Below are 26,785 nucleotides of genomic sequence, written 5' to 3'. Positions count from 1 at the left end.
TCTCATTCTGAGACAGAGCTTGTGACATGCAGCTATCAAATCCCTCGTCAAAAATTTTGTCACATGCATTAGCCAAAATATTGGCCTGCAGCAGCTTACTAAACTCTTGAAAAACAAGGTGAATTAGGAAAAAGTGTTTCCACATTAAAAAAAAAAAAAATTAAATCTGAACAATCTGTACAGTAACACACAGTGATTCTGTCTACATTTCCCTCTGCCATAAACCTTTACCTTGGGTACTCCTTCCCATCAGCCTTCTTCTGCAAGAATTATTGTCTTGATTTCTGTATATATGTTCCTGCAACCTCACTGCATTGAGGATTTCTTTGTACCTTATGGATGTAATACTGGAATCAAAAAGTATCTGTTTTTAAATGTGTTTGGTAATTTTTTTTTATAGTGATTTCAGGACAAACACAGAATAAATCCTTCTCTTACACTGAAGCACTGTGATAACAGCATATTTCGAATAAGATTATAAAGAACAATAACAGTAAAAGCTTTACAAATCCAAAACATGAAAACTGTGTTTTTGTGGATGGATGGGTGGATGGATGCGTGAGTGTATGCATACATCTGTTAATATTAGATTTCCAAAAGGAATTTAAACCACAGCAACTAGAAAAACATCTTTTAGACAATAAATTAAAATTGTGGGAATGTCTTTTCCCTCAGGAAGAGAAATTCTAATGAAATTCAAATTTAGATTTCTTCCTAGAACTATCACAGCTCTTTGAGATAATCTGTGGCAAAAACAAGTAAAATAGAGTTAATATAAGAATTAAAAACACCATGTGGAATTCCTTCCCCTTTTAGCAAATTCTGAAAGCTCTTTTCTTTGCAAAAAAGCTGACAAAGACAAGCCTGTCCTCTCCTCCCTTTACCAGCTTTCCAAACGGCACATCTGACTGCCATAAAAACGCAAAAAGGAAGGGGGGCTAGGGGTGGAATTTAATTCAAGAGCAGTACAAAGTCCAGCTACCACTTTCCTGCTGTTTCACAGCATTTCATTATTTTGCTTAATAAGTTCATCTCCTCAAGAATTTTCTCTTCACCTTATATTATTAAAAGTAATAAGTTTTTCTGGATTGGAGGTTTTCCCAACAGAAAAACCAATTTATGTATGTCCTTCAATAATGACAGGAAAAGATTATTTCCCATTATATTGCACACTTTTCATATCACCACCACAGCTTATCATTCAATAAATGTTACTCTGCAACTTGTTCCTTTCCTCGAAGAAGTTTAATTTCTGTATTAACCTGTTTTTCCCAGCCAACTCCATGCTAGAAAGCATCCCTACAGCAGCAAAATTAGTTTGTTAAAGAAACCATTTAGAAATATCTTGTCATTGATAATATTGTCTTCAGTTAATAAAAACACATAAAGTCAGTTTACATCTAATTCACTGACACACACAGGCACACAGACATAAGCACTCATTCTTAATAACACATTTTATACCATGAATGCATCCTTTTAAAGCAAAAGGTGGATTCAACATTTATATCCAATTATAGGTACAAAGCTCTGTTAATGCAGCAGAGCCCAACCTGGCACACAGCTCCTGCAAGCCGCACGGGTGCCAAGGTGTGTCAGCCAGCCCCAGGGATCTGCCTCCGGTTGGCAGCAGTGACAACGCTCCCACAGAAGCAAGGCTGTCAGAGTTGTCGCATGGCAGAGATGCAGCGTGGGGAAGGGAGGAGTGAGGACAGCCCAGGGATCCACGCTGGCCTCATCTAGATGACTACAGAGAGCAGATGGACACACGTCTAACCTGCTGTCACATGTTCCTCAAGCTCCAACAGCCCCTGAAGCCATCTCAGCCCCTATTCCACTGCTCATCCCATGTCCTAACATCATACCTTGAAAGGCCACCTGCAGAAGGGACAGAAGGGTGAGCTGGAGAGGACAGAAGGGTGACCCAGAAATGGGGAGAGGGTCTTAGCTAGAGATATGGTTTCCTTCCCTGAGGCTGCAAGTGAGGACAAAGCCCACTGCTGAACGCCAGCATCAGATCTAACTGGCAGCCCCCACTTGCCTGTGGATAAAGGAGGTGAGAGGTGGCTTAACCCTTCCTGGATAAACTCCTCCTTTCTCACTGCTTCAGCGCAAGGATGGATGCACAGATAGTTCATCACTGCATATGCCACACGCTCCCCCCTGCTCCTCGTCTCCACTGACCTCACTTGGCAGTGACCTGACGGATAAATGTTGTGTACCAGAACATAATGTTCTTCTGGCCCCTGTCCCTCCCTCCCTCCACCCCAGACAACAGGATCCAACTGGATCTGCCTTCTTGTCCCCTTGGAAAGGCCCTCTGGCAAGGGAGGAAAGAGCAGAATTTATCCCTTGGGCTGGCAGAACAAAGTCAGAAAACACAGTTGTGTACACTGGACAGACTCTTGAGGGCTATAAATCTGTATAGCTCCACTGAGGTTTATGGGAGTATGCCGGTCACTGTCAGCTTGAGATTTGCCCTGTTATTAATGGAGATGACCATTTAAATACCTTAAATGGTGAAACAAAACTCAAACCCAAGTGCATCAGGGGATGCATCAAGATTGCATGAGCATTTAGGGAATGAAGTAAGAGTTACTCAAGGGAGGAAAGCCAAAAGTGCCGCCTTTTTTTTCTAAATATTAGCAAATCAAATGAGGAATACAAGACAGAAGTCCCATTACCTATTGCTCATATAGTGACGGAAGCTAATGTATGTGGATTTATATGTTCTGTGTTTTGAAACTATTACAGTTTTATGTCTTCCTGAGTGAGCCTGTTTGGTTAATTTTTATAAAGGTAGTGAGAATTACCTTGTTGCCAGTTTGCCAGTAGAATTCTCTAATGGCTCGCATCATGACTATTCCGACTGGAAAGGTTGCGTTTTCCACCTCCTTTCCTGTAGACGTCTTTATAAAATCAGAACCTGAAAGGAAGTAAAAAGCTTTATGGTAGTTTTAGAACAAGAGCCACTCTGCACATACACAGTTCACACTCTCCAAAGATGTCCTCATGCTTCACTGCAATTATGAAGCATTCCTTTACATGCACCCATGGTGTCAGTGCTAACCTTGCTCTGGTCGAGGCTAGAGCAGGAAGATGATATCCATCCAGTTTCAGAGCAAGTCAGACATCCCAGCAGCTAAATGAACATCCCAGCTCTTAATTCTTTGCTCTAGCTATCAGACCAACAATATCTTCAGGACAGTCCAATATAATATATGCTCCTGTACAGACACTCAATATATGAGTATATATACATAAATAGGAATGTGTCTGCCTAACCACAATAATGGAAATTATGTCCTCTGAATAAATTTTGCTTCTAAATCAACATTTTGATATTTCCACAAGGATCTTTCTGAATAGAAACAATTTTCATCATTTCTTTTAATTTAACTTTGCATCTATTTAGTCTCACATATGACAGTCTAGTATCATATCTCCCGCAGCTGTTTAAAGTGAAAGGAAAGAAATCCCACGTGTATTTACGAAACAGCTGTGTAATACTGTAAACAGGGGGAAAAACTCCCTTCTTATGCATTTTGCAGTTGAAACACTGCAAATTACTCTACTTAAATCCGTGGTCTGATATAATGCAGTAACAAGGCCAAAACACCTGTGTTATTTAAAGAAGGAGAGTTAGCTTTGGCTTATTTTTTTTCTGGTTTCTCACTTGTGAACAATATTCTCCACTGCCTGTCCTGAATACTTGTATAGTGTTCTTCTGCATTCTTGCTGCTCTGGGTTGCCTTAAAATGAATCCTGCAGCACAATATAACAAAAAACTAAGAAACTAACCAAAAAATTTGCCTTGCAGTGTATGATCCTGCGCTGACACAATACAATGACAAAACTTCTTTAATTGCATTAGGGCGCACTTCATCCCTGGAAACCTACTTCTTAGAAAAGGTGTACAGTGGGATCATTAATTATCAAAAGTAATCGGGAGAAGAAGAGGGATAATTCAAATATCATGTAGTAGTGCATCATCCACTTCAGTCAATTGGAACTGCATCTGCTTCCACTTCAAATTTGGCTTAGGGTCCATTTTGTCTCTCATTTGAATGATGATGCCTCTACAACATCTCCTAGAGTAAGCAAGGAAAGTTTCACTACTGGCTTAAGCTAGAGCTGCCTAGACTACATTTTGATGGTGTGCTGTGGCACGCTGCAGCGACCTCTCTTCCTGATGACACAGCTGACTGGCACACAGGTAGGTCTCAGCCTGATGGGAAGTTAAGACAAAGCCAGGCATGTTTCTGTGTCCTGTGATTTAAACATAACCGAAAGGTACCACTAACATTGTGTCTTGTAAGATCACGGTTTCCTCTGTAGGCTTCCTGTCCAGGCACTAACTCAGCTCACTGGTGGTTAAATTGCACCGTGCTATGACAATTCCTGTTCTAAAGAGAAACAGTTATTTGCAAAAAAAGTTGTAACTCCAGAGAAAGTGCAATGTGCAAAAGAGGCAATTAATAGTTGATTGAGCTTTGCAAAGAATGGAGCACATAGGGGAGACAATTGAGTTACATATTTCAGAACTACTCCCTTCCAGAGAGACACTACGGACATCTGATAGTCACATTAAAACAAGTAACAGTGGAAGTGAAACTTCAACATCGCTAAATTATATTTTTAATTTCCCTTTCGAAATGTAACACTTAAAGTCCTTCAGTGCAATACTTTTCATTTTTTCTAGTATAAGGTAAGTCAAAGCTTTTATAAGTCTTATAATTACAAGTCTCTATGGTACAGTTTCATTAAAAACTTTCATTAAACAACAGCTGCCCTTGTATATGGTCTTCTAATCAATTTGGTCAAACAGAATGACTTCTAATCAGCTGTTGATAAAAATAGAAGATGAAATTTTAATTCTAATAGATTAACCACAAACTCAAGATAGTCTTCAAAATCCATCTAGCTCTATTCTCCAGTGGATTTAACGACTATTCAGCAACTCATTACTAAATAGAACAAGATGAACATTTTCCAGTTCATTAAAGAAATGTACTATGTATTTTTGCATTGTCCTCATGATTCGTTACAGGGAGTCTTAATTACAAGATAATGGATAATGGTTATTAAATGCAGACTCCAGTAATGAAGCTCTATTCATTTGCGAGCCTCAGAGACTGCAAAGAGAGGAAAATAAAATTACTAGCTTCAAAAGATTAACGGATCAAATTATTATTCAATTTTGAAAATCTCATTCAGACTTCATAGAAACAAGAAGAGATTAAAAACTAGTATTAGTACAAAAGTAGTGCATTTATATATTTATTTTTAAATAATATCTTAAGGCTATTACCAGAATAATCAGCTTTAGATGTGATTATTAGACAAACATACAGCCAATTTAGTAGCATCCTCTAACAATGAAAACAATACATTTTTATTTCCTGAACAAATTCTATTTATGACACAAGAGCTTGCTAGCAGGATTGCATGCAGCCTCTCGCAGAAGACAGAAGATGCACACTAGCAGAGAGGGCCACAATGGAAGGTGCTATTAACGTTTAGATTTCAAGAATGAAAAGGGGGATTTAAAAATCAACGACTGCCATAAAAAGCACCTCATTAAGTAGGCTTTATGCCAACCTTGTAATAATAAGGGAGTTTCACCAAGTCTATTTCTTATTCAAGTTTTCAAAAACAAGCCTAAGGAATGAAGTTCAGCAGGAGTTTAATCTGGAAATTTAGGTGATTATTTAGAAACTGAGTTTTATCACCCATCTTCTCATCTTCCTAGGCTAATGTTAAAATACATGCTGGATGGCTTTCCCCTTCCTTAGAGTAGGTTACATGATTCAATGAAACATTAAATCAAAGACTTAAAAAATGAATTCTTCGGGGTAGTCTTCCAGGGAGCCTGGAAAAGGCCATGCTTTCTACTCTTTTCCAATGCGTAACCACAACAGTACATTGCCTTTCAAGGCAGCCAGTCATGTAAGACTCATTGAATCGGTAAAGAGCAGGGACATCAAAGCCTTTTTGAAACACAGCAGCATTACACAACTGTTTCAGGTGGGCTTGCTGCCAACCTAGCAACCCACCTGTGTGTGGTACATTACAGCACCACAGCCTGGCAAGCACAAACTGCATCAGCTTACTTTAACCAGAGGTGGAAATCTGAATAAACCTTAAGAAATATGAACAATGCCACAGCCTCTGTTTGAGAGGCTCTCTCTGGTCGAGAGCATCCCAGCTCTCAGCACCACTGGGAGCCAGACCACTTGGGCTGCAGTCACACGTCTTGTGAAATCAGGTAGAGTATTTTAAGATATTAAATCCTCTCTTCCCTTGCACTCTTACCCCCCATACACACACTACCCTCAGCCACTGCACTCCACCAAAGACCACTCAAAATAAGCCAGCTGAATGTGTACACACTAAAAAGAAAATCACTGTCTTCATAGTTTGTTGCCTGAACCCATACCTGGAGGTCAAGATGAAGTGCATTATATTATTTCTATTCTAGATACTCACACAGCCTTATTTATGGTAGCACCTGAGCAGAGGTGTAGAGCTGACGTATACAGAAGCTGAGTGACTTGCCCAAGGCCTCTCAGCAAGCATTTGGTAGGGCAGGGATTGAATGTCCTGGTCTCCAGAAGGCCAGAAGAGCTGCCATGACTGGCCCACTCTACTGCTACCCCCTACATAATCTTGAAATGCTACAAAGCTTCCCAGTCTGTGTAACATTGAAGCAGACCATGAGACCTGGAGAATCTTATTGAGATGACAGCATCCAGGAAACACTCTGGTTCCATAGTTAGGCAATAAGGAATAATAAGCAGTAGAGCAATCATAGAGTAATCACAACCTTTTGGTTGTGAAGTGCTTCAAATGCCCTTGGGGAATGATTATCTCCTGATAACTACAGACTCTGTGTTGTTGCCTTACTCTTAATAAAGAACAAAGATGCGTCTGGCAGTTTTAAACAATAGTTTAGAGAGAGATGGTTGCAGAGGGACAATTATGCCATGCTACTTTGTAAGTATTTGCAATGAGCACAAATATATCTTGGTTGCTGCAACTCAGATATAACAATATGCAGTGACACAGGGCAAACACATACCCTTCCAAGACTTCTAGGACTGGTGGCAAAAAGAGGCATGCTGCTGAGGGGACCTGCAAAAGCCCCTGCTGTTTGTGCTGACAGGGTAGCAATGATAAAATAGTACATTATCAAATGTGCATAAAGTCCCATTAGCAAGTCATCCTTCTATTTTATGAGTACCTAAAATAAGGGTCTTAAGATTCACACACAATTAGTCTGACTAGGGGCGACCAGGTTATCAACCCTCTGAAAATAAGAGGCAGGGCAAGATATAAAAGGGTAATGTAGTAGCTAATTCTTGTCAGTTGAGTCATAGTAATTGTCCACTTACATGTCCTTATCCTACTCCAGTGGCAAGATAAAATACATTCCCTGCTAGCTTAACTTTGCCATTGAGGACGAGAAGAGAATACAAAGCTGTGACAACTCACTTTAGCAGTAGCTTTAACTCCATCACACATGGCTACACTGCCAGACCACTTGGTTAGGTGTCTATGCACGTTTTCACACGCCTGTGTCTATGCTACCATTTTGAAAAATGCTAGCTTATAACTTGGTCTTTTGTGAACTGCCTATTTTTTGCAATTCTTTTTGGAAAAGTGTCTGCACGGAAGGGGAAAAAAAAAAATCACATCACAGGGCTCCATGTTTAATGTCTGTTTACAAATAAGACAACCTTTCTAATGACCCATCCTATCATCTCAGCTTGGTTTTCAAGACTCCAAATGGATGCTTCCTATCTCGTATACCACCTCCGGTAATAGGCGTTCTGCAGGCCAAATGGTGCCCTTAGGAACACTTACGCATGCAAGCAAAGGGACAAATTATTAAGTCCACACTTACGCAAAATTCCCTGTAGATGATGTCTGAAAGAATTCAGCATTGCTGAATTATGCATAGCTTGCTAATGCACTATTATAGTGTCTACCACAGGCCTCCATAGAATACTATTAATTAGTATTAGTTTCTTGTGTGTTCATTTAAAATGTGTTTCTTTAGAAGGTTCAGCAGAAAGATCCATACCACCTTCTGTTGCTCAGCTATATAGCATAGGCTCTTGCTATTTTTAGAGCATTCCTTCCAATCCAATCCCTATTTGTTATGGTGAAAGAGAAGATAAATAACTGACATGTGCTCCGGGCTCAAAGACCGCAGCTGGCATTCCTGCCAATGGTGGCTCTTGGCATCACGCTTCAAACCACACTAAAGTGCAAGAGGAAACATGGTCCCAGTCCCCTCCCATATTGCCAGGCAGAAACAGTGTTGAGAGATGCCCGTGTGCAGGAGCAGTTCAGGCAATTACATGCTGCTGGAACAGCCACTCCTCTTCATCTCGAAAAAAGAAGCAGCAGGATATCCTCCCAAGAGTGACTAGTGGGACCACAAGGAAGCTTAAGGAATCCCAGTATTGTTATCTGTTGTTAAATTTCATGTTTCTTTACCGAGATGTCATTTTTCTTCTTTAAAACTGCGTACCATGTATTACACTCAAGGGCTTTACAGTGTATGACCTATATTAACCTTATTTCATTTTGCAGATGGCATGACTGGAACTGTTTAAGCAGTTTGCCTAATGACACATGACGAGCCAAAGGTAGAAAGAAGAAACAAACCAATGCATCCCAACACCTAATCCTAACCTTACTATAATCACTGAGAAAAAATACACCTTTCCTCTCAGCTTATCCACTCACAATGCTGTTTTCCTTTACAGACTATTCTGTGGGCTATTTTTTGCCACATCCCTTCTGATTTTGAGCAAGACACAAAATACAAGAGACATCAGTGCAAATCTCCTCTCCACTCTAGCATAGGCTCAGCTTGAGAGCACCCCTCAGCGCACCCAGGGCAGGAGGGAGTGCTGGTGGCACAGCTCTGGCCCCAGGTGCCTGAACCCATGGCCTCCTCCGGCACGATACCCGTGACAAAACAGAAGCAGGCAGCCGTGGCACATGTTATCCAGTGGAGGGAAGAGTGAACAGGGTGAAAGGAGTAGCAGAAGTGGTATGGGGAGATAGAAGTGTTGCGGTTACCATTAGCTTTAAGATGTGGCTGTTCCATCAGCTACCAAAATACATGAAGAGTAAGGGGGAAGGGAGTAGAAGAACCACAAACAACTGAAAAAAACACGGATAGTGTGCTAGTGGTAAGAGTAGCCGCAGCACCTGCATAAAATTTATTGGAAGTGCTCTGCAGCATGCACGGAGGCACAGAGCAGCAGGCCCGCTCCCTCTCATTGCCACCACCACCATCTCCACAATTACACAGCGGCTACCTACAAAAAAGGCAGTCACATCTTTCAACACCTCGTTTCGACTCAAGGATAGTGATGGCTGAATTCTACAGCCTTAATGTCCAAAAGTCACATTTGCATAAAAAAAGCTACAGGTTATAAAATAACACATTGTCTCTGTACAGGGATATGGATGTGGCCAGGGGCTAAGAGGGGGACGGTGACTTTCCCTGCTTTGGCAGAGTGTTAGTGTCCCACATACAGCATGCTGGGTGTCTGAGAAGGAACTGCAACATTCATTTTCATTGCTTTACCAGTAACACACAGTTTGCTCCTAAAATAGGTTATTGCTCCTCTATGGACCAACATAGAGAGGTTGGCCTCTCCTTTCAGATGAGATGCGGGCACTCAGGTTGTCAGCACTGAGCCACATGCTCCTGCCGGGCTGGGTCAAAAAGCAAAATGCTGTGGGAGAAACTAGACTTGATTTGAAAATCCCCATTAAGTTGCCTTTACAAACACTGAATTGCATTGCATCCTTTACTTGTTCACACTTAAACTAATCTAAACAATGATAAACTATTCTAAACTGTGATATAATTAAAACAGCACTGATCTAAGTCAGGCTTTTTCCCTCTTGGCTTTCTTGGTTTTGGATCAATACATCTCAGTCTCTCAAAATGTTGTGCAATACATGACATATTACAGACTGAGGCTAAAACCCTGATATACCTAACAGTAATAGCACTGCAGTTTGGAAGAAAATAACTATGCATGACTGCTTAGAATCACAGCACTACATGGCATAACGCATACCATGTTTTAGCAACCACATTTAGCTTTGTGATTTTAATGTTGATAGCAACTTTGAAACAAATATGTTAACATTAAAGCTCAGGTATGCTTGTCTATTAGCTTGTAACAAAATTACTTAAATTGAAGAAATAGCTGTTTGAAATCCGTTTGGAAATACTCCACACCGAACAAAGCAAGTAGAAAATCAGTCTACTTTATCAGAAGGTGCTATGAATTTTAAAGATTTTAAAAAAAAACCAACCATACATAATATAGCCAAAATCATGACACTTCAATGTCATTTTGAGTGTTTTTCAACACCTCATGATAAAAGCAGTTTAAGATTCTGTTCTGACTCTAACCCAGAGAAAGGCAGGATTGATTTTTGAGATTTAAAAGTCATGTCTTAATGCCACAATCAGAATCTGTAGCACCAGAGCATCCAGCCTCTTTGTCATGCAGAAGACAAATAGCCAGCATCAGCCCCTCTTCCACACTGTTCCCTACACATAAAAAGGCAGCTGGCAGGGGTGGAGGCTTCAGCACTGAGGGGATTTCCAGTATGAAGGGCATTTCCCAAGAGCACTTCGTGGCCAGTGTCAAGCTTTTGGCTTTGCCTGAAAAAAAAATACAAGGTGCCAGATCTCACCAGACTCATCTGGTGCATGGAGCTCTGCCTGGGGATGGATGAGGAGCTGACCGAGAGCTTAGGGGTCCGGATTCCAGGAAGGGCAGGGAGAGGTGATGTTATGGGGGTCTGCTGCAGGCCACCCGCCCAGGAACACCGAGCAGATGAGGCCCTCTATAGACAGACAGGAGCAGCCTCATGTTCACAAGCCCTGGTCCTCATGGGGGACTTGAACCACCCCGGTATCTGTTGGAGGGACAACACAGCAGGGCATAAGCCATCCAGGAGGTCCCTGGAATGCATTGATGATTAATTCCTTCTCCAAGTGACAGAGAAGCCAACGAGGAGAGGTGCTATGCTGGACCTTGTTCTCACCAACAAGGAGGGGCTGGTGGGGAATATGAATCATAGAATCATTTAGGTTGGAAAAGACTTTCAAGATCATCGAGTCCAACCATTAACCATGCCCACTAAACCATGTCTTGAAGCACCCTGTCCACTCGCTTTTTGAATATCTCCAGGGATGGTGACTCAACCACTTCCCTGGGCAGCCCATTCCAATGTTTGACAACCCTCTCAATAAAAAATTTTTCCTAATATCTAACCTAAATCTCCCTTGCCTCAACTTGAGGCCATTTCCTCTCATCCTATTACCAGCCACCTGACAGAAGAGACCAACACCCACCTCACTACAACCCCCTTTCAGGTCGCTGTTCAGAGCGATAAGGTCTCCCCTCAGCCTCCTCTCCTCCAGACTAAACAGCCCCAGTTCCCTCAGCTGCTCCTCACAGGACTTGTGCTCCAGGCCCCTCACCAACTTGGTTGCCCTTCTCTGGACACGCTCCAGCCCCTCCATGTCTTTCCTGTAGTGAGGGGCCCAAAACTGAACACAGGACTCGAGGTGCGGCCTCACCAGTGCCGAGTACAGGTGAACAATCACCTCCCTGCTCCTGCTGGCCACACTATTTCTGATACAGGCCAGGATGCCGTTGGCCTTCTTGGCCACCTGGGCACACTGCTGGCTCCTATTCAGCCAGCCGTCAACCAGCACCCCCAGGTCCTTTTCCACCGGGCAGCTTTCCAGCCACTCTTCCCCAAACCTGTAGCGCTGCATGGGGTTGCTGTGACCCAAGTGCAGGACCCGGCTCTGCGCCTTGATGAACTTCACACGATTGGCCTCAGCCCATCGATCCAGCCTGTCCAGATCTCTGTAGAGCCTCCCTACCCTCAAGCAGATCGACCCTGCCTCCCAACTTGGTGTCATCTGCAAACTTGCTGAGGGTGCACTCAATCCCCTCATCCAAATCATCAATAAAGATATTAAACAGAACAGGGCCCAACACCGAGCCCTGGGGAACACCACTTGTGACCCGTTGCCAACTGGATCTCACCCCATTCACCACGACCCTCTGGGCTCATCCATCCAGCCTGTTTTTCACCCAGTGAAGGGTGCACTTATCCAGGCCACGAGACACCAGTTTCTCAAGGAGTATGCCATGAGAGACAGTGTCAAAGGCCTTGCTGAAGTCCAGGTAGATAACATCCACAGCCTTTCCCTCATCCACTAGGCAGGTCACCCGGTCATAGAAGGAGATCAGGTTGGTCAAGCAGGACCTGTCTTTCATAAACCCATGCTGACTGGGCCTGGTCCCCTTCTTATCCTGGGCTTGCCATGTGGGCGCTCTCAAGACAAACCGTTCCATAATCTTCCCCGGTACCGAGGTCAGGCTGACAGGCCTGTAGTTCCCCGGATCCTCCCTCCGACCCTTCTTATAAATGGGAGTCACATTGGCAAGCCTCCAGTCCTCTGGGACCTCCCCTGTTGACCAGGATTACTGATAGGTGATGGAGAGCAGCTTGGGAAGCACCTCTGCCAGTTCCCTCAGTACTCTTGGATGGATCCCATCAGGTCCCATAGATTTTGAGTGTCCAGATGGCGTAGCAGGTCCCTAACTAATTCCTCCTGGATTAAGTGGGGTATAGTCTGCTCTTCATCCTTACCTTCCAGCTCAAGGGGTGGAGTACCCTGAGGATAACTGGACTCACTATTAAAGACTGAGGCAAAGAAGGCATTTAGTACCTCGGCCTTTTCCTCATCACTGGTTGCTACGTTCCCATCTGTATCCATTAAAGGAAAGATATTCTCCTTGGGATTCTTTTTACTGTTAACATATTTGTAAAAACATTTTTTGTTGTCCCTTACGATAGTGGCCAGATTTAGTTCTAGCTGAGCTTTTGCCTTTCTAATTTTCTCTCTGTATGATCTAATAAGATCCCTGTACTCCTCCCAAGTTGCCATTAAAATGGCAAGCTATGGTTGTTTTTAAAAGGTACCAAGTTACTCACAGCTCCCGCTTCTTGTAAGTTTTTGCCCCTCAGAGTGTTCCCTTCTTCTTTCCCCATCTTGATAATCTGACATCTGGCAAAACTGCAAAAGCCCACATGTGTAGGCTGCAATGTGGGTGAGAACTTCAGGTACTGACAGATGTTTTCACCACTGTTTTAGGTTTCTAGCTCTTCGGTAGCCTGAATACCAAAAAAGCCTACCAGTCCCCTTCAATAAAAAAACAACCAAAACTGCTGACTGTGCAGCCACACTCCAAGCAGGAGGCACCTCTCTGCTGGGGGTCAGGGAAAGACACACTTCTGTTTTTTTAAGAAACCTTTTTTTCCCCCCACTGTATTATTGATGATGCTTACATGGCAAAACTAACAATTTTATTTCAAAGGGATGCTTTATGAAGGCATGTTGCTGATAAATTCAGTCAGACTTTTCTGGCATAACAATCTACTGAGAACTACTTTAAAAAATGAAGGAAATCAAAAAGACCCTTAAGTGCCATCAGAAATAGGCAGCAACTCATAAAAGGTATTTAATATGCTGGAGCATTGTCTCTACACCTCCATTTGTCAACAGCTTGCATTCTGATCTGGTCATGGACTGCAATCATGGTGAGCATCTCAAACCAAAACTGGGTTTTGGTTAAAAATAATTAAAACTGATACACAAATGCACATTTCTTTAGTCCACTGGGAAAATGAAGATGATACTTCAGTCTTCCAATCTACATATCATATATAGGTTTTATATTTTTAAAAACCTACACTAAATATATATGCTATTGTTTTGTACTTCGGCATTCCATCCTTTTTACTGAAATACTGTGAAGGAAAGAAATTGAGTATCAAAATCTCTTTGCGTTAGATGTATATATATCCTCATAGGTATTTAGTGGCAAGTTATTAAATGTCACTATTCATTGACACAGTAGATTTTATATCTTTCTTACCAAAAAAAAATCTATCTAAAGTTTGTAGCTTTGCATGGCAGTATTTCAGAGCCTGACTTAGGTATCATTGGCTTCTTCATCCACACTTCAATGTTGAGAAATAGAAGTAATTAAACAAAACATTACCTGTGTTTTACTGAGTTGTCCCTTGCCAAACTGCAGTGGTAGTGATGGTGTCACCATCACACCAGGAAGCACGAGTGCCTGGTGTATACCTTTCCGTCTGTAATCCTAAATTCTGCATAAATAGCAAAAAGCTGCAATACTGTCTCTCCATTTGAGTTTGGTCCTAAGCAAGCTCTGTTGAGGTTATAGAGCATAACAGTAAGCAAAGCTACCCAAGGCTGCACGCCAAAGAAACAGATATTTGATGTAAACAGACAGACCTTAACCCAAAAAAGTAAAGCCTTGCAAGATCCACACTTTTAACTATGAGTTCTAACAATATCTAAATTGGTATTAATATTTTCTGTAGTGACTCCAATTATTAAGTGTCGGGAGTGGGATCATGAGACATACTACCATGTTTTGTGTTTCATACATAACCTGAAAGAAAACTATGAAAGTTTAAACACAGTCTGTGGGGTTCTTGTTTTTAATAGCAGTCACTTTTAATTAAAGTAAATCTTGATCATGCCATGAGACTAAAAATCACAAGTTTAAAAACCTGTCACTTGGCTTTTCTCTCCCCCATCCCAATAGCAATGCGTACATTTCAATAAAGCAGCTGCTTTTCACAGATACTGAATCACAGCTAAGTTATGAGGAATTATGTATTCAGCATTTCTCTACATCAAATCACATACAAAGGTATCTAATAAGTATTTACATTGGAAAACACTGATCTGGAGTATAGCAGTGCTGCATGTCCCTTATCTATCAACTAAGCACAGTATTCACTTTGCTTTACATCTTCTCTACAGTGCTTTAAGGCCCCCAGACATTAGCCCAAAGCAAAACCACATTGTCTCCATTTAATTACCTATCTTTTCAAACTTACTGTGATCAAAATGACTGAGTTAAATAAAATGGTTACTAGTAACGGGAGACCTTTGTTAACCAGCAAGCTAAGGTGGGTGTATGTGCATAGAGTTCAGAAGAAAAAGATGTTACTGCATGCTGTTTGCTTCTCCAATGTGAATTTATAAAGAGCAGTGAAAGTGCAGTATCAAGTGAATTAGCAATAATTAAAAGGATTAAAATCCCAGAAACCAATGAAGCCAAAGAGAAATGGAAAATGGATTCAGCCCTAAAAAGATAAAATTATTTAACAACTTATTAAAACAGTTCATCATTGTAATTAAAATCCAAATGCCTAGAAAAAACTGGCACAAGAAAGGTAATTATTTATGAGGAGGCTTTAAAAAGCCATTTATTGTGAATTTGGGAGAGAATCAGCCTGAAAGAGTTGGTTGTAAAAAGAGATTGTTTGTTTATTCATAAAACTTATTTTGGTCTAGCATACCACTAAGAATCCCTAACATCTGCTCAATGGCAGCTGTAAGTAACATTAGGAACACTCAGCCAATTTATATCTTTCCTTTTTATTAAAAAATAAACAAGTCTTTTTAAATTATTCACTAGTAAATTAACATAAAAATCAGTGCTGTAGCAACTCACATTTTGTGGAAAGGAGTCTGCAAGCTTTGTATGATCATGATGATCTAAACCTTTCTACGTTTCACTGACTACTTGACTCTTTATGTGATGTCCCACCTAATTTAGCAAATGAAAACGCAGAAAACCTACAAGCCATACCGGAGTCATGGCCGTGAATAATACAGAACGCATCACTGATACCTCAAATGCCATATTAGTTGCCTCCTTCCAACTTGAACGGATTCTGTTCTTACCTTCCCTTTGCCTTCCACCATTTAAAAATTCCACTCAAATAATCTCAGATCCGCTCCTGCTTCTGTCTTTCATGAACCAGACATTAGACAGTAACCTCAACTGGCAGAACCCTTCTCTGAATTATTTCTGAGTAACAAAATGCAGCAGTGTTACTAATTAATAATTATTTGTTCTCATCTGCAGCATTTTCATACATAGATTGCAAAGTGTTCTGCATTTTCCTTTATTTCCTTCCAAAACTGTGTTCTTAAGACAGGAAAAAAGGCACAGGAATCCTTCAAACCTAAAGGCTTCTCTTTACCCCTCACTAACACTTTTTCTTTATTTAATCTGTTGAACAGTTCAGCAGAAAAATGTATCACTTTCTTCCTAGGTTTCTCTCCTGCCTTCAGTTCTTACTTGCTAGTACAAGCAAGTCCCTGCAAACAAACTCACCAAGAAGTTGCTCAAAAGCACGGAGTAGCTCTGTTTATTTTACTAGGATTTTTTTTGTTTTAATTCTAAGCAACAAACCAGCATTTCTGCAATACACTCTGGAGACAGTTAGTTTAAAGCTAAGTGAGCTGTAATTCTAACCCAGACACTGGAAATCGCTGGAAATGGCACCGTTACAATAGCACAGGGTCTATCCAGCTGAAGTTCCCGGAGAAGCCTGCCTTGAAGCTGCAACCGTGCTGCGACTGGCAACCAAGCAAACTGCTGTGAAGCTAAATTTGCTTACATCCAGAGTACCTGCAAACACAGTACTTGATACAACATAAATGCTGTTGATAGCTAACTGGTTACATGTACATGGTATCTTCTTACCAGAGCACCACCTGAAAATGCTACCCCTCCTCTTACTGGGGACTAGAAGTCATGAGAAACATGGCACCTCCTTCCATCACACCCCACCAAGCTGCTTTGTCATCCTGGGGCTCGGGTTTGTTTCAAAGCTCTATTTATGCATAAGGCTTTGTGTTTCCTTTGAGCTCTCTACACATCCATTTGCTAGGACCAGTGGGAAGGAGGCTTTTGAAGATATATGATTCATAATTTTGTATTGCATAATTTAAGTTTAATGTGCTGCACAGAATATGGAACATCGTCATCTGTTTCCTTTTTGGTCCATTAGAGATGAGTTAACAATCTTGATAAACTACAAGCCTTCACCTCTGCGATGTTTGGGATAGGCTGGTAAGTTGGACATTGGATTGGCAGTGTAACTGCAAAGGTGATGGAAGGAAGACTTTTTGCTTAAGAAGAAGTCCTGTCATCATCAAGGAGGAATCTTTTCTACATCTTAGATTTAGGGAGAATTCAACTTGAGAAATCAGCTGCAGTTGTACACTGCAGGGAAATCACTTCATAGCACAAATGCTAGAGGGGAAGAAACATCAAAGGTGCAAATGACAATCAGATGTCAGATCCCTGTTGGTTTTCCATGAAGGCTATGGACTTTGCTGTCATCTTTGCCTTTGAAAAAATTCTCTCAAAAGCAGGACTATTACAGACAGCTCTGGGAAAGCTATTGTCTCTGGTAACTATAAAGTAAGCATAGTCAGAAACTAGAAATTGTCTTATCTGAGAGATGCTGAAATTAAAAACTACCATTTCAGAAAAGGAATTAAAAAAAATATAAATCAGGAACATTTCCCAGGGGATGAAATTCCAAAGTATAGTATCAAAGAAGGGAATACATTCCATTCTTTTCAACATCTTCCCAACACAGCTGGCACTTCAGCAACACAAACCAAAGTGCAGAAAGCCTGGGAGACAGGCTTCAAGTAACCCAGCTACCTACCAAGGAAGTTCAAGACCCTTGTGCAACTCACCAAAAATACTGCAAGCAACCACAGAGGAAAGCTGGAAAAAGCCATGGGGTTCTCTTTCTGAACACCACTGAAATGTGCACATTCCTGAAGAATATTGCTATATCCTATGGTCATATTCTGATAGATATATTTTCCTTTCAGAAAAGGCTGACAAAGTCTATTAAGAAGACCTGTTAAATTCCGGTTAAAAACTTACATTTATAAGGAAGGGAAAACGTTAAACACAAGCATAAATGTTTGCATTTGAATAGGCAGTCCTATTTATCTCAGGGAGGAATATGTTTGCATTATGCAACCCAGCAGTCAGCTTGGGTATTCAGCCTCTTTCTCTGCACTCAATGATGTAACACTTTGAAATACAGCATCACCACCATTAGGACATGATCTGTTAAAAGTCAGTGGATGTCTTTATATTGATCTCAGTGTGTTTTAACATACAGTTTATTGGTAAGGTAACTATCTATAACCTCCTTATGGCAAACTTCTTGTTTTACATGACTATTTTTTGTCCCACTTTTACATCTCAATATGTATTTCACTTACATTTGTGTCCATCTTTTGTTATGTTTCTTTATTTTTCACCATATTCCTGTTCCTTATGATTATTTTTTATTTTATTTTATTTTTATTTTGGGTTTATTCAAATGACTGTCCAGGTGTTTTAAAATAACCTATTGATGTTCAGAATCACATATTCCTAGTGTATTTTTCCATGCAACAGCTTTCTCTTTAGAATTCTAATTTCACATTTCTGCTCTCATGAGCATATACCTTCAAATTAGGTAGGCACGATCACTAAGCCTTGCCATCTTAAAAAGTGACAAAAAAAAATCCCAGGACCTACAACCCTCAAATCATGCTTAGTTTATTTCCACATCTGTATTAGGTTTCTGTTAAGGGATTGGATTTTCTAACTAGTATTCCTACTTGCAATCTCTTAAAAGATACTTTAATATTTCATAAGCCAATTTTGTATAATTGATAGATACAGTAAATTAAATATTTATTTCTATTTTTCACTGGTTTAGTAGAATTTAACACCTGCTGCTGACAGAATAAAAAAACAACCTGAAATATCAGAGAAATAAATAGTACCATGTACATCTATTGATTTTACATAATATTTCCATGTTTTAAAATTGCATTCTCTCAAACCATTACCTTCAATACCAGAGCTTCACAGATTCAAAGTTTTTTGCTAGGAAGCCGTGTTATTTTGATGGCGTGTTTGACTAGAACTATTCACTGTGCAACGATTTCTGAGTCTGAGGTGATATGAAACTTCAGAAGTTTTAACTCAAATTCTAACAAATTATTTAACATAGAAACAAGGTTTCATTCATGGGGAAAATTAATGCAACAGGGGTGCTTTCTCACCTCTCTGCATCAGTTGTTATAAATTGAAAGTATACCATTTAGATATTCCTAATTAACATGCTTTGCAAAGATCTTGAATATCAGGAAAAGAAAAATGCTATTCAGGCATTTAGGACAGTTTGTTAATAGAAGGTTGACCCCTCTCAACAGCATGTTACACTGTCAGTACATGCCTACTCACTGTAACCTGCTATTTCGCAACCAGTTTCAGAGGTTGAAGCATAAAGAATAGCCGCTTTCTTACAGGTCAAGAAGCAGAAATCTGGAGATCAGGGTTCCACCCTTCTCTGAGATCCAGTGACAAGTCTTGGGATTTCTGGGGAGTTATCACGCTCCTGCCCCTCTACGATTTCTTGTAGGGGCATACTGCTCATTCCATTTTGCTCAGTGCAGGGAGAACACCAAAGCACAGCAAAACAGGCATACAGGAGGCATGGCAAAACTCTTTCATTTAAAAGAACATTTTGGGTGGAGTGCTATGAAAACAGCTGAAGTGAGGTGACCTCCCTGCTGCTACGGGCAGTGCTCGTCAACCGTGCAGCGCACAATACCATCACCCTGGAGTACCACAGCAAACTGCCAGCTCCCACCTCCGCTGTCGCTCCCAGGGTTGGTTGTACTAGTAAATCAGAGTCAGCAGCTCCCACCAGAAAATTTCCAGACTTTCTCTTGCTCCATTTCCCAATTTCAGTCGTGACCAAGGGTATTCTATCTTCATACACAGGCATCGAAAATTTCTGCCTTCTAATGACAGGAACATATTTCTGCTTATATCTTAATTTATTAGACCTCACGAAGGTCCTATAAAATGTGCAATGTTAATTTTACATATGGAAAAACAGAGAAGCTAACAGAGTTGTCAAAGGTGATGAAAAGTTAGGAGTCATTCTGCTACCTCAAACATCCTACCCATTTTCTGGCTTCCTGACTTAACTTGGTATTCTTCTGGTGATAATTGCTTGGAAATAGCACTGTTTCTATTTGTAAATGGGAATGGTGGAGAGAGAAAGTCAACTGGTGGTATGGATAACACAGAATCAAGCAGGTACAGAGCTGACAAATATTTTACATTGGTATTTCTTCTTTTGACTTCAGTAGAGGGAGTATATTGCTATTTTCTGATTACAGTAGAATACCATTAATAGAATAGACCTTTCACAAAATTAGCAAAGTGAGTTGCCAAGCATCGTAGTGTGACAAATATGAACGGCCCCAGATAACTATCTCCCCTCAGATATGGCTGTACAGGCTAGCGCACAGCTCGGTAAGCACATAAATAAATGCATAACAAAATGTGGCATCACATGCACATCTGGGTTTCTAGCTTAACAAACCGCAAACAAATGAGGTTTTACTGTATACACTCTGTCCTCCCTTCACAGACTCTTGGTATCTTTTTTTCCCCCAACATCTCTGTTTCTCTTATGTATTACTTCTGTCCTCTACTTACCCATACATGGTTCTGTCGCTCTTTTGACTCTACTGAAAAGACATCTCATTAGAGTCTGCCCTAGTGTTTCTCAACCACTTTCCATTCTTTCACTTTTGATTCCCTGTACATACATTATTGAGTTCCAGACAGATTTTTTAGTCTCATTTTGCATTCCTTCAAGGTCTGCTTTACTCAAGCCCAACATTTTTTTTTGTTACTTACTACTCTTTGTAGGGACTCTCATCAGTAATTCAAACCTGAGGATATTGTGACTGCATTGTTAGAACTTTTCAACTCCAAGCTTATCTATCACACCTACATTATTTCTAGTGATTAGCTACAGTATCACTGCTAAGCTTGTAGGCAATTACTTCATTTAAGGGAGCAGCCTTGTACTGCCTTACTGAACATGCAGCTATCTGCATTTTTGTACTACTGACCTTTTTATTTCCCCCCACTCTGTACCAGAAAAAATGAAATCACTTGTTCCTGTAAAGACCTCTCTTAGACCAACTGTATTTAAAGATAATCCATCTTTTGATCTAATCCCCAATTCAAAAACTTTTTTATTCTATAAGTGACCTGCTCTGTATCTTGGTCTTCCACAGCCCATTTTGTGCTCATTCCTTGCACTAAACCTTCAGTGATGTTAACCAAAGCTCTGAAAATGCAGAACAGCCGCAGACTATGCAGAATGCAGGACATCTGCTGCAGCAAACAGACAGGAAAGTTATCAACTACTAATATAATTCCATAGCGTTAATTACTGTCCTGATGAGCCTCTTACAGCAGCCAACTGCAACCACGTCTACATATTCAAGACAGAAACCTAGGCTATGTTCCCAAAACGACATACAACACTACATCTGCATGATGCAAAGTGCTAAAGTATTACAAACTCTGCAAGTTCAAATTTATCTAAAAATTCTGAAGGAATGGGCATATCTTTGGACAAATGAGGTACTGTATGCATGCAGGCAGACAGAAGAGAGCTGACATAAACATCATTTTATGCACTCTCAATAAACTGCCAGAAATTCAGAAATGTGCCCATGCCCACGCTAGATCTAATCTGTACCGCCAGAAGATCACAGCCAAAGAAAATTGGGATTATTCTCTACCATTTGACAATGCAGGTGGGAGAAGTCTCCCTGCACTGTGCTTTGTTCTCTGAAGACAAGCAGTCAGATGCAAGAATACACTGCATTTCAACACCCACTTTCCCCAGCCAGTGAGTGCAGCTCAGCCAAGCTGGAACAGCAAGCAATCTCCATCACACCTTGGACTCACTCCTGCTTGGTTGGAGGGAGAGAGGAAACAGCCACGGCCACCAGACTGTGACCAAGAAAGCCTTAGTCGCCAGTCAGACAGCAAGTCCTCTTCCCACACATTCAAAAGTATAAGAACTTACTAGTTTGTCCCCAGCCCTATACTGGACTTCCAGACCAGAGCTTAAGATCATCTGTCACCCTGGAAAGCACTCAGAGACAGTTCACATCTGTAGAAAGGAGCTGCCAATTTCGACCCGGTCTGCTTTTAGAAGATGACAGCCATGCATTGCCCCTGATTTCTGATGGACCTTTTACAGGGTGAAGTGTACCCTTTACAGATACACTGTAAACTCAACACAATTGTATTTCAGACACATAAAACAAGACACAAATTGAAGTTTTGCTTTATATGTGTTACCAAGCCTTCTCCCTTGGTTTGCTTTTCATTTGGAAATGCTCTGGGCTCTAATAACTGACTGACTTAGTATCAAATTACAGCTGAAGTTGTAGGCACATAATTAAATCAATACATAATACAAGTCACATGCTATTGAGGGGACCCTCGACTTTTGGGTTGAGCGTGGGATTTAAAGCTATGAACTCACAACCGATCTCAGCTTGACTTTTGACTTGTCTGTTGTTATCTTTGTGTCATACTTCACAGGGTGATTGTAAAATTTATTCTGCTAATGTCAGTATGTGCTTTGAAGACGTAAAGTGCTATCTAAGTGCCAAGTATTATTACTTATTCAGTAGTCTTGTTTCCTACATTAGTTGCATTTGCACAAAGCATGCCTAGCTTTTCAGTCAAATTTTGCTAGTTTGGTTTCCTTTCTTCTCTTTCATTTTTCATGAAACATTTGCTTGGTAGAAGTTTTGGATCATAGCGGTCCACATTCAGCAGTAGGAAAGTCATCCCTTGCACTTAGACAGCTGCTAGCATGTTTACGGCCACACAACCTAACTCTGCTCACAACAAATCTTTGCAAGACAGGGCTCAAAACAACAACAGCTATTGGTACCTTAGAATTTGTCTTCCCATTATTCATACTAAAAATGGATCCACACCAATAATAACTACACTATAAAAACCTTATTTAGAGTTGAATTAAAAGCTTTGTGTAGCCAGGCATTATTTTGTGATGTTCCAAACCACATTTCTTGGACTCTCTCTTCTTATAATCATTAAACTGTTATATCTTTTCTTAATTTAGGACTAGGCTTTTGTGCAGTAGGATGTTCTGGTCTTGAGGATTTTTGAGGAAACATCTTCATGCACTACTGCCATGTCCTGAATTTTCTTTGGGGGAACCTTGTGGCACTGCTCCCTGTTTTAAGAGACAAAAACTGGATAATACAGACCTCAGCCAGTCTTTCTCTGGATCCAGCACAAGGCCAGCCTATTTATGCCTTTAAGTTTTGGTAAGGTTTGCTGTGAAAATAAGTGTGTATTAACTAGAATGGCTCCTGTAAAGCAGGATGAAGCCTGGAAGGACTGAAAGCGGGCTCTCCTGAGAACTGCAAGACACAGCTTTTCTTCACCGTTTGGCTATGTTACTTTTGTTCACTGTGGAATGAACTGTATCAAAGTGTCTAAAAAAATTTCTGCTCACACATTTAATGTGTTTTAATTTTCCTCTTCTAGATTATTAGCATCAGAGATCTTATTGCCTCAGTCATCTTCTGCTACTTTTTGCAGGGTTTTTTGTGCTAGAGACTTTAGAAGTTGGTTTGGTTTAGCACTAACTCATTGTATTTCTAAATTCAAATTTTACACTAGACAGTATCTCAACTTATAATTTATTTGACTAACTGCTTAATGACCTATGAAAAAATTGTTTTAAACCCATACATTTAGTAGAGCTGCAGAAGAACCTACATCACTCCTTCATGATCTTTTCACAGGTACTTTTTTAGATATATGTAATGAAAACAAATCTCTTTCACATGTCACTTCTGTGTTTCCCTTAGATACCCAAAAAGTGACGTAAAAGGAGTTTGTACTATCAAGACCAGCTTTCACAGTCAAAATGACACAGATGGAGGTTTCACTTTTAAAGTAAAGTACATTTACTTAATCACTTCCTCCACCTCTTCCACAGCCTGCATATTTTAATTAACTTGAATTGTTACACAGAACAATAAAGATTTTTTATTTAGGTAAAATGGTTAAAATGTGATTTTTCCAAAATAAAAACCTTATATATGACTGAAATATGCAATTAAGACATCCACACCTTTACTGAAGCGTTCCTTTCCCACTGCCAGTCATCATCTTTCCCTTCCTCGTCTGGCTTCCTTGGCAGTTTCTGATGTTTGTGTGAAAAAAATAAAAGTTAAAAAATGGCCTACCTCTCATAAGAGAACTGTGTAAAAGACCTGTTTTTTTCAAAGACACCTTGATGAAGAAACATGGAATAGTTACCACTGGTATGGGGGAACCAGGCACTCCCATTTGTGCTCCTTAGGACTGTTTATTCCAAGAGGCTACAAAGACACAGATTTGAGTGTGTCCTATAGAAATGGATGTGACTCACACAAGTATACACCACAGTGAAAACCACTAATTAGTTTGCTCTACACATTGTCTGGAAGCTGTCTGGTAGAGTCAAAGATGCAGTCAGTTTTCCATGAGAAGCTCGTGTACTCAAACCACCATCAAGACTTCAAGAAGCTCAAGAAATGGCAGTGGACGTTATAAACCAATGACCGAAGATTCCTTGATTCAGTGCCAAGATTTTCTCTCAGTCAGCTTTCTGAAAACAATGTGCTCCCTTGGTAGTAACACAGAGCCACTGATGTGCAACCCTACCTGCCATTTTGTCCTCCTTAGCACTGCAAGGATTATTCTTGCTAAGTGAGTCACTGTCCTTAGAGGGCTGTCAGCCTCTTTCACTCAGAAATAGGTTCTTAAATATTCCAGAAGAATTTATTGCATGTCAGTCAAGTCTGTAAAGGTATGGTTAAAAGAATTTGAGAGAACTGGGTGCCTGCTCCCATCCTGATGTCTTTCTCCTTATGTACTGTGCTAGAGAAGAAAGAAAAGTAGTCATGGTACTTTGGAGATACGATTTCAGACACAGGAGGAGCTAAAAGCCACTGCTTCAAATAGAGGCAAATTATTCTCATACTTCACTGTGAAGCAACACTTTTTTCCCAAGTTCTTGCAGGTGCAAGCATTAACATCTTGTACACAGGCGTGTTAGGCAAAGCACCATTTCTACAACTGGCCTCCACCTCCAGTGCACTGCTAAGATCTGCACATCTCACTGGGCTCAGCCTCACTCACTGGTGTGCAGTAAATGGCTTCTGCTGAGCCCTGCAAGGGCTGTGATTCAGAGTACAGCTGTTTGTCTGCAGAAGCAGCCTATGTCATCTGCTTTGAATATAAAAGTGCACGGGCACACCACCCCTGCCTGAGCACAGCCCTTAGCGTTCTTTTAAAATCCCAGCCACTGAGGAGGTGCACATTTTTTGACCTTTTACCATCCCTTTTCAAGTCAGTGGCCTGTGCAGTTGGCCTCACGTCCAGTGGCTGAATCCCAACCCGCTAGCTCGATCAGACCAAATGTAACATGATGTGGTTCCCAGCATACACCAATAATTCCTCAAGTCAGCACAAGGAAGACTGTATAAAACTTTTGGAAAATTATTTGGGAAAGGAGACATCTGGGTTGTATTCCTTGTTCAGTTAATCGCTTTGTGCAAAGCAGAGCAACTTTATGGGGAGGGACTGAGGTCCTTAACAGCAAATACATGGTAAATTGACCTGTGTGGAAGAAGAACCTCAGTCAGAGAGACCAAGTCCCAGACATCCCAGGCAAGCTTTTTAACCACACAGCTACTGATAAATCAACATTGTGATACTCTCTCAGCCTTCTGAGTCTCACAAATGAGACACATGGGAAATACCCATATTTTATATACACATTGCAACACAGCTAGTGGCTTTGTGCTTCAGGACCTAGGTGAATGCGTGCATGCTCAGCAAGGGCAATGTAAACATCTCTAAATCTAGGATTTTGTGCTCCCTACATGATAGGCTTACATTATGCATAGTGAAGTGAAAACAGTTTAAGGACTGCACGCCAAGTCCTCCGTTGCACTGATGAAATCGTATGCAAGGCAAGGCTGTAAACCAGACTATTGAGGCTGTGACCATTTTAAAAAAAAAAACATTTCCAACCAATCACAAAACACACAGCAAACTAGTTAACCCTTTTCTGGGCTAATTTTCAACTGTATTACTTGGAAAACTCAGGTTACAATGCAGCATGATGAGCACTTCTAACAGCACAGCTGAAGCAGCAGCAAATTTTGGTGTAAAGGACAGGAGCAATTGGCCAGAGGCAGCAAAAACTTCTAAAGCCAGTTTTGCAGTTGAATCCACTGCACTGTGTAACTAATTTCCCCATATAAAACTAATTACTAGGGTCAAGTTTATCAGAGTTGTTGCTCTATCTTCAGATAAAAGTTGCCAGGGCCTGCCATATCCACAAGATCATCTTTTTTTCTTTCTTTTAAATCATGGCACCAACTGAAAAAAATATATGGGTACTAAAGCTAGAATTTAAAACTACTGTGCCGAATTACTTTCTCCTCCAAATGCTACAAATATACAAATCAAACAAAATTCAACAGGAATTTGAGGTTCTCAGCAGTTCTGACAAGTCAAAGTCTGAAAATCTGGCCCTCAATACATGTACGTAGGGCACCAATAAATTCTTATTTTTACACCTACCCACAAAGAAAAAGCAAGAGACTGAAATAAGAAAATTACTGCATATATTCAGATGGATAAGTGTTTTGCAAAATGAATAACTATGCAAGGAAAATCATTAACAATAGAGCCATCTGCTGTATTTCAAAAAAACTACACCAGCAAAAAATCTGAAAATGTTAAAATGCTTTACAACCTAAATTTTTCACTACTCCGTGTTACAAAAGTGATCATAATGATTAGTACATCAGTTTAAATGACAGGACATGTGTATTTCTTACACCTCTTCTAATTAAAAGCAGTATTTA

General features: G+C 40.5%; 1 protein-coding gene across 1 annotated transcript in view; it reads right to left on the bottom strand.

Annotated features, from left to right (window-relative positions):
* DERA (deoxyribose-phosphate aldolase) overlaps positions 1–26,785 on the bottom strand; it is a 58,255-nt gene that overhangs the window by 5,330 nt on the left and 26,140 nt on the right. Inside the window, exon 7 of the mRNA XM_075051317.1 lies at positions 2,814–2,926. Coding sequence (XP_074907418.1) covers positions 2,814–2,926 — 113 coding nt within the window. The remainder of the gene's footprint in view (positions 1–2,813; positions 2,927–26,785) is intronic.

This window comes from Buteo buteo, chromosome 19 (genome assembly GCF_964188355.1).
Source record: "Buteo buteo chromosome 19, bButBut1.hap1.1, whole genome shotgun sequence".
Taxonomy (NCBI): domain Eukaryota; kingdom Metazoa; phylum Chordata; class Aves; order Accipitriformes; family Accipitridae; genus Buteo; species Buteo buteo.
Note: the sequence above shows the minus strand (reverse complement) of the source record. Positions and strands in the feature narration are given on the sequence as shown.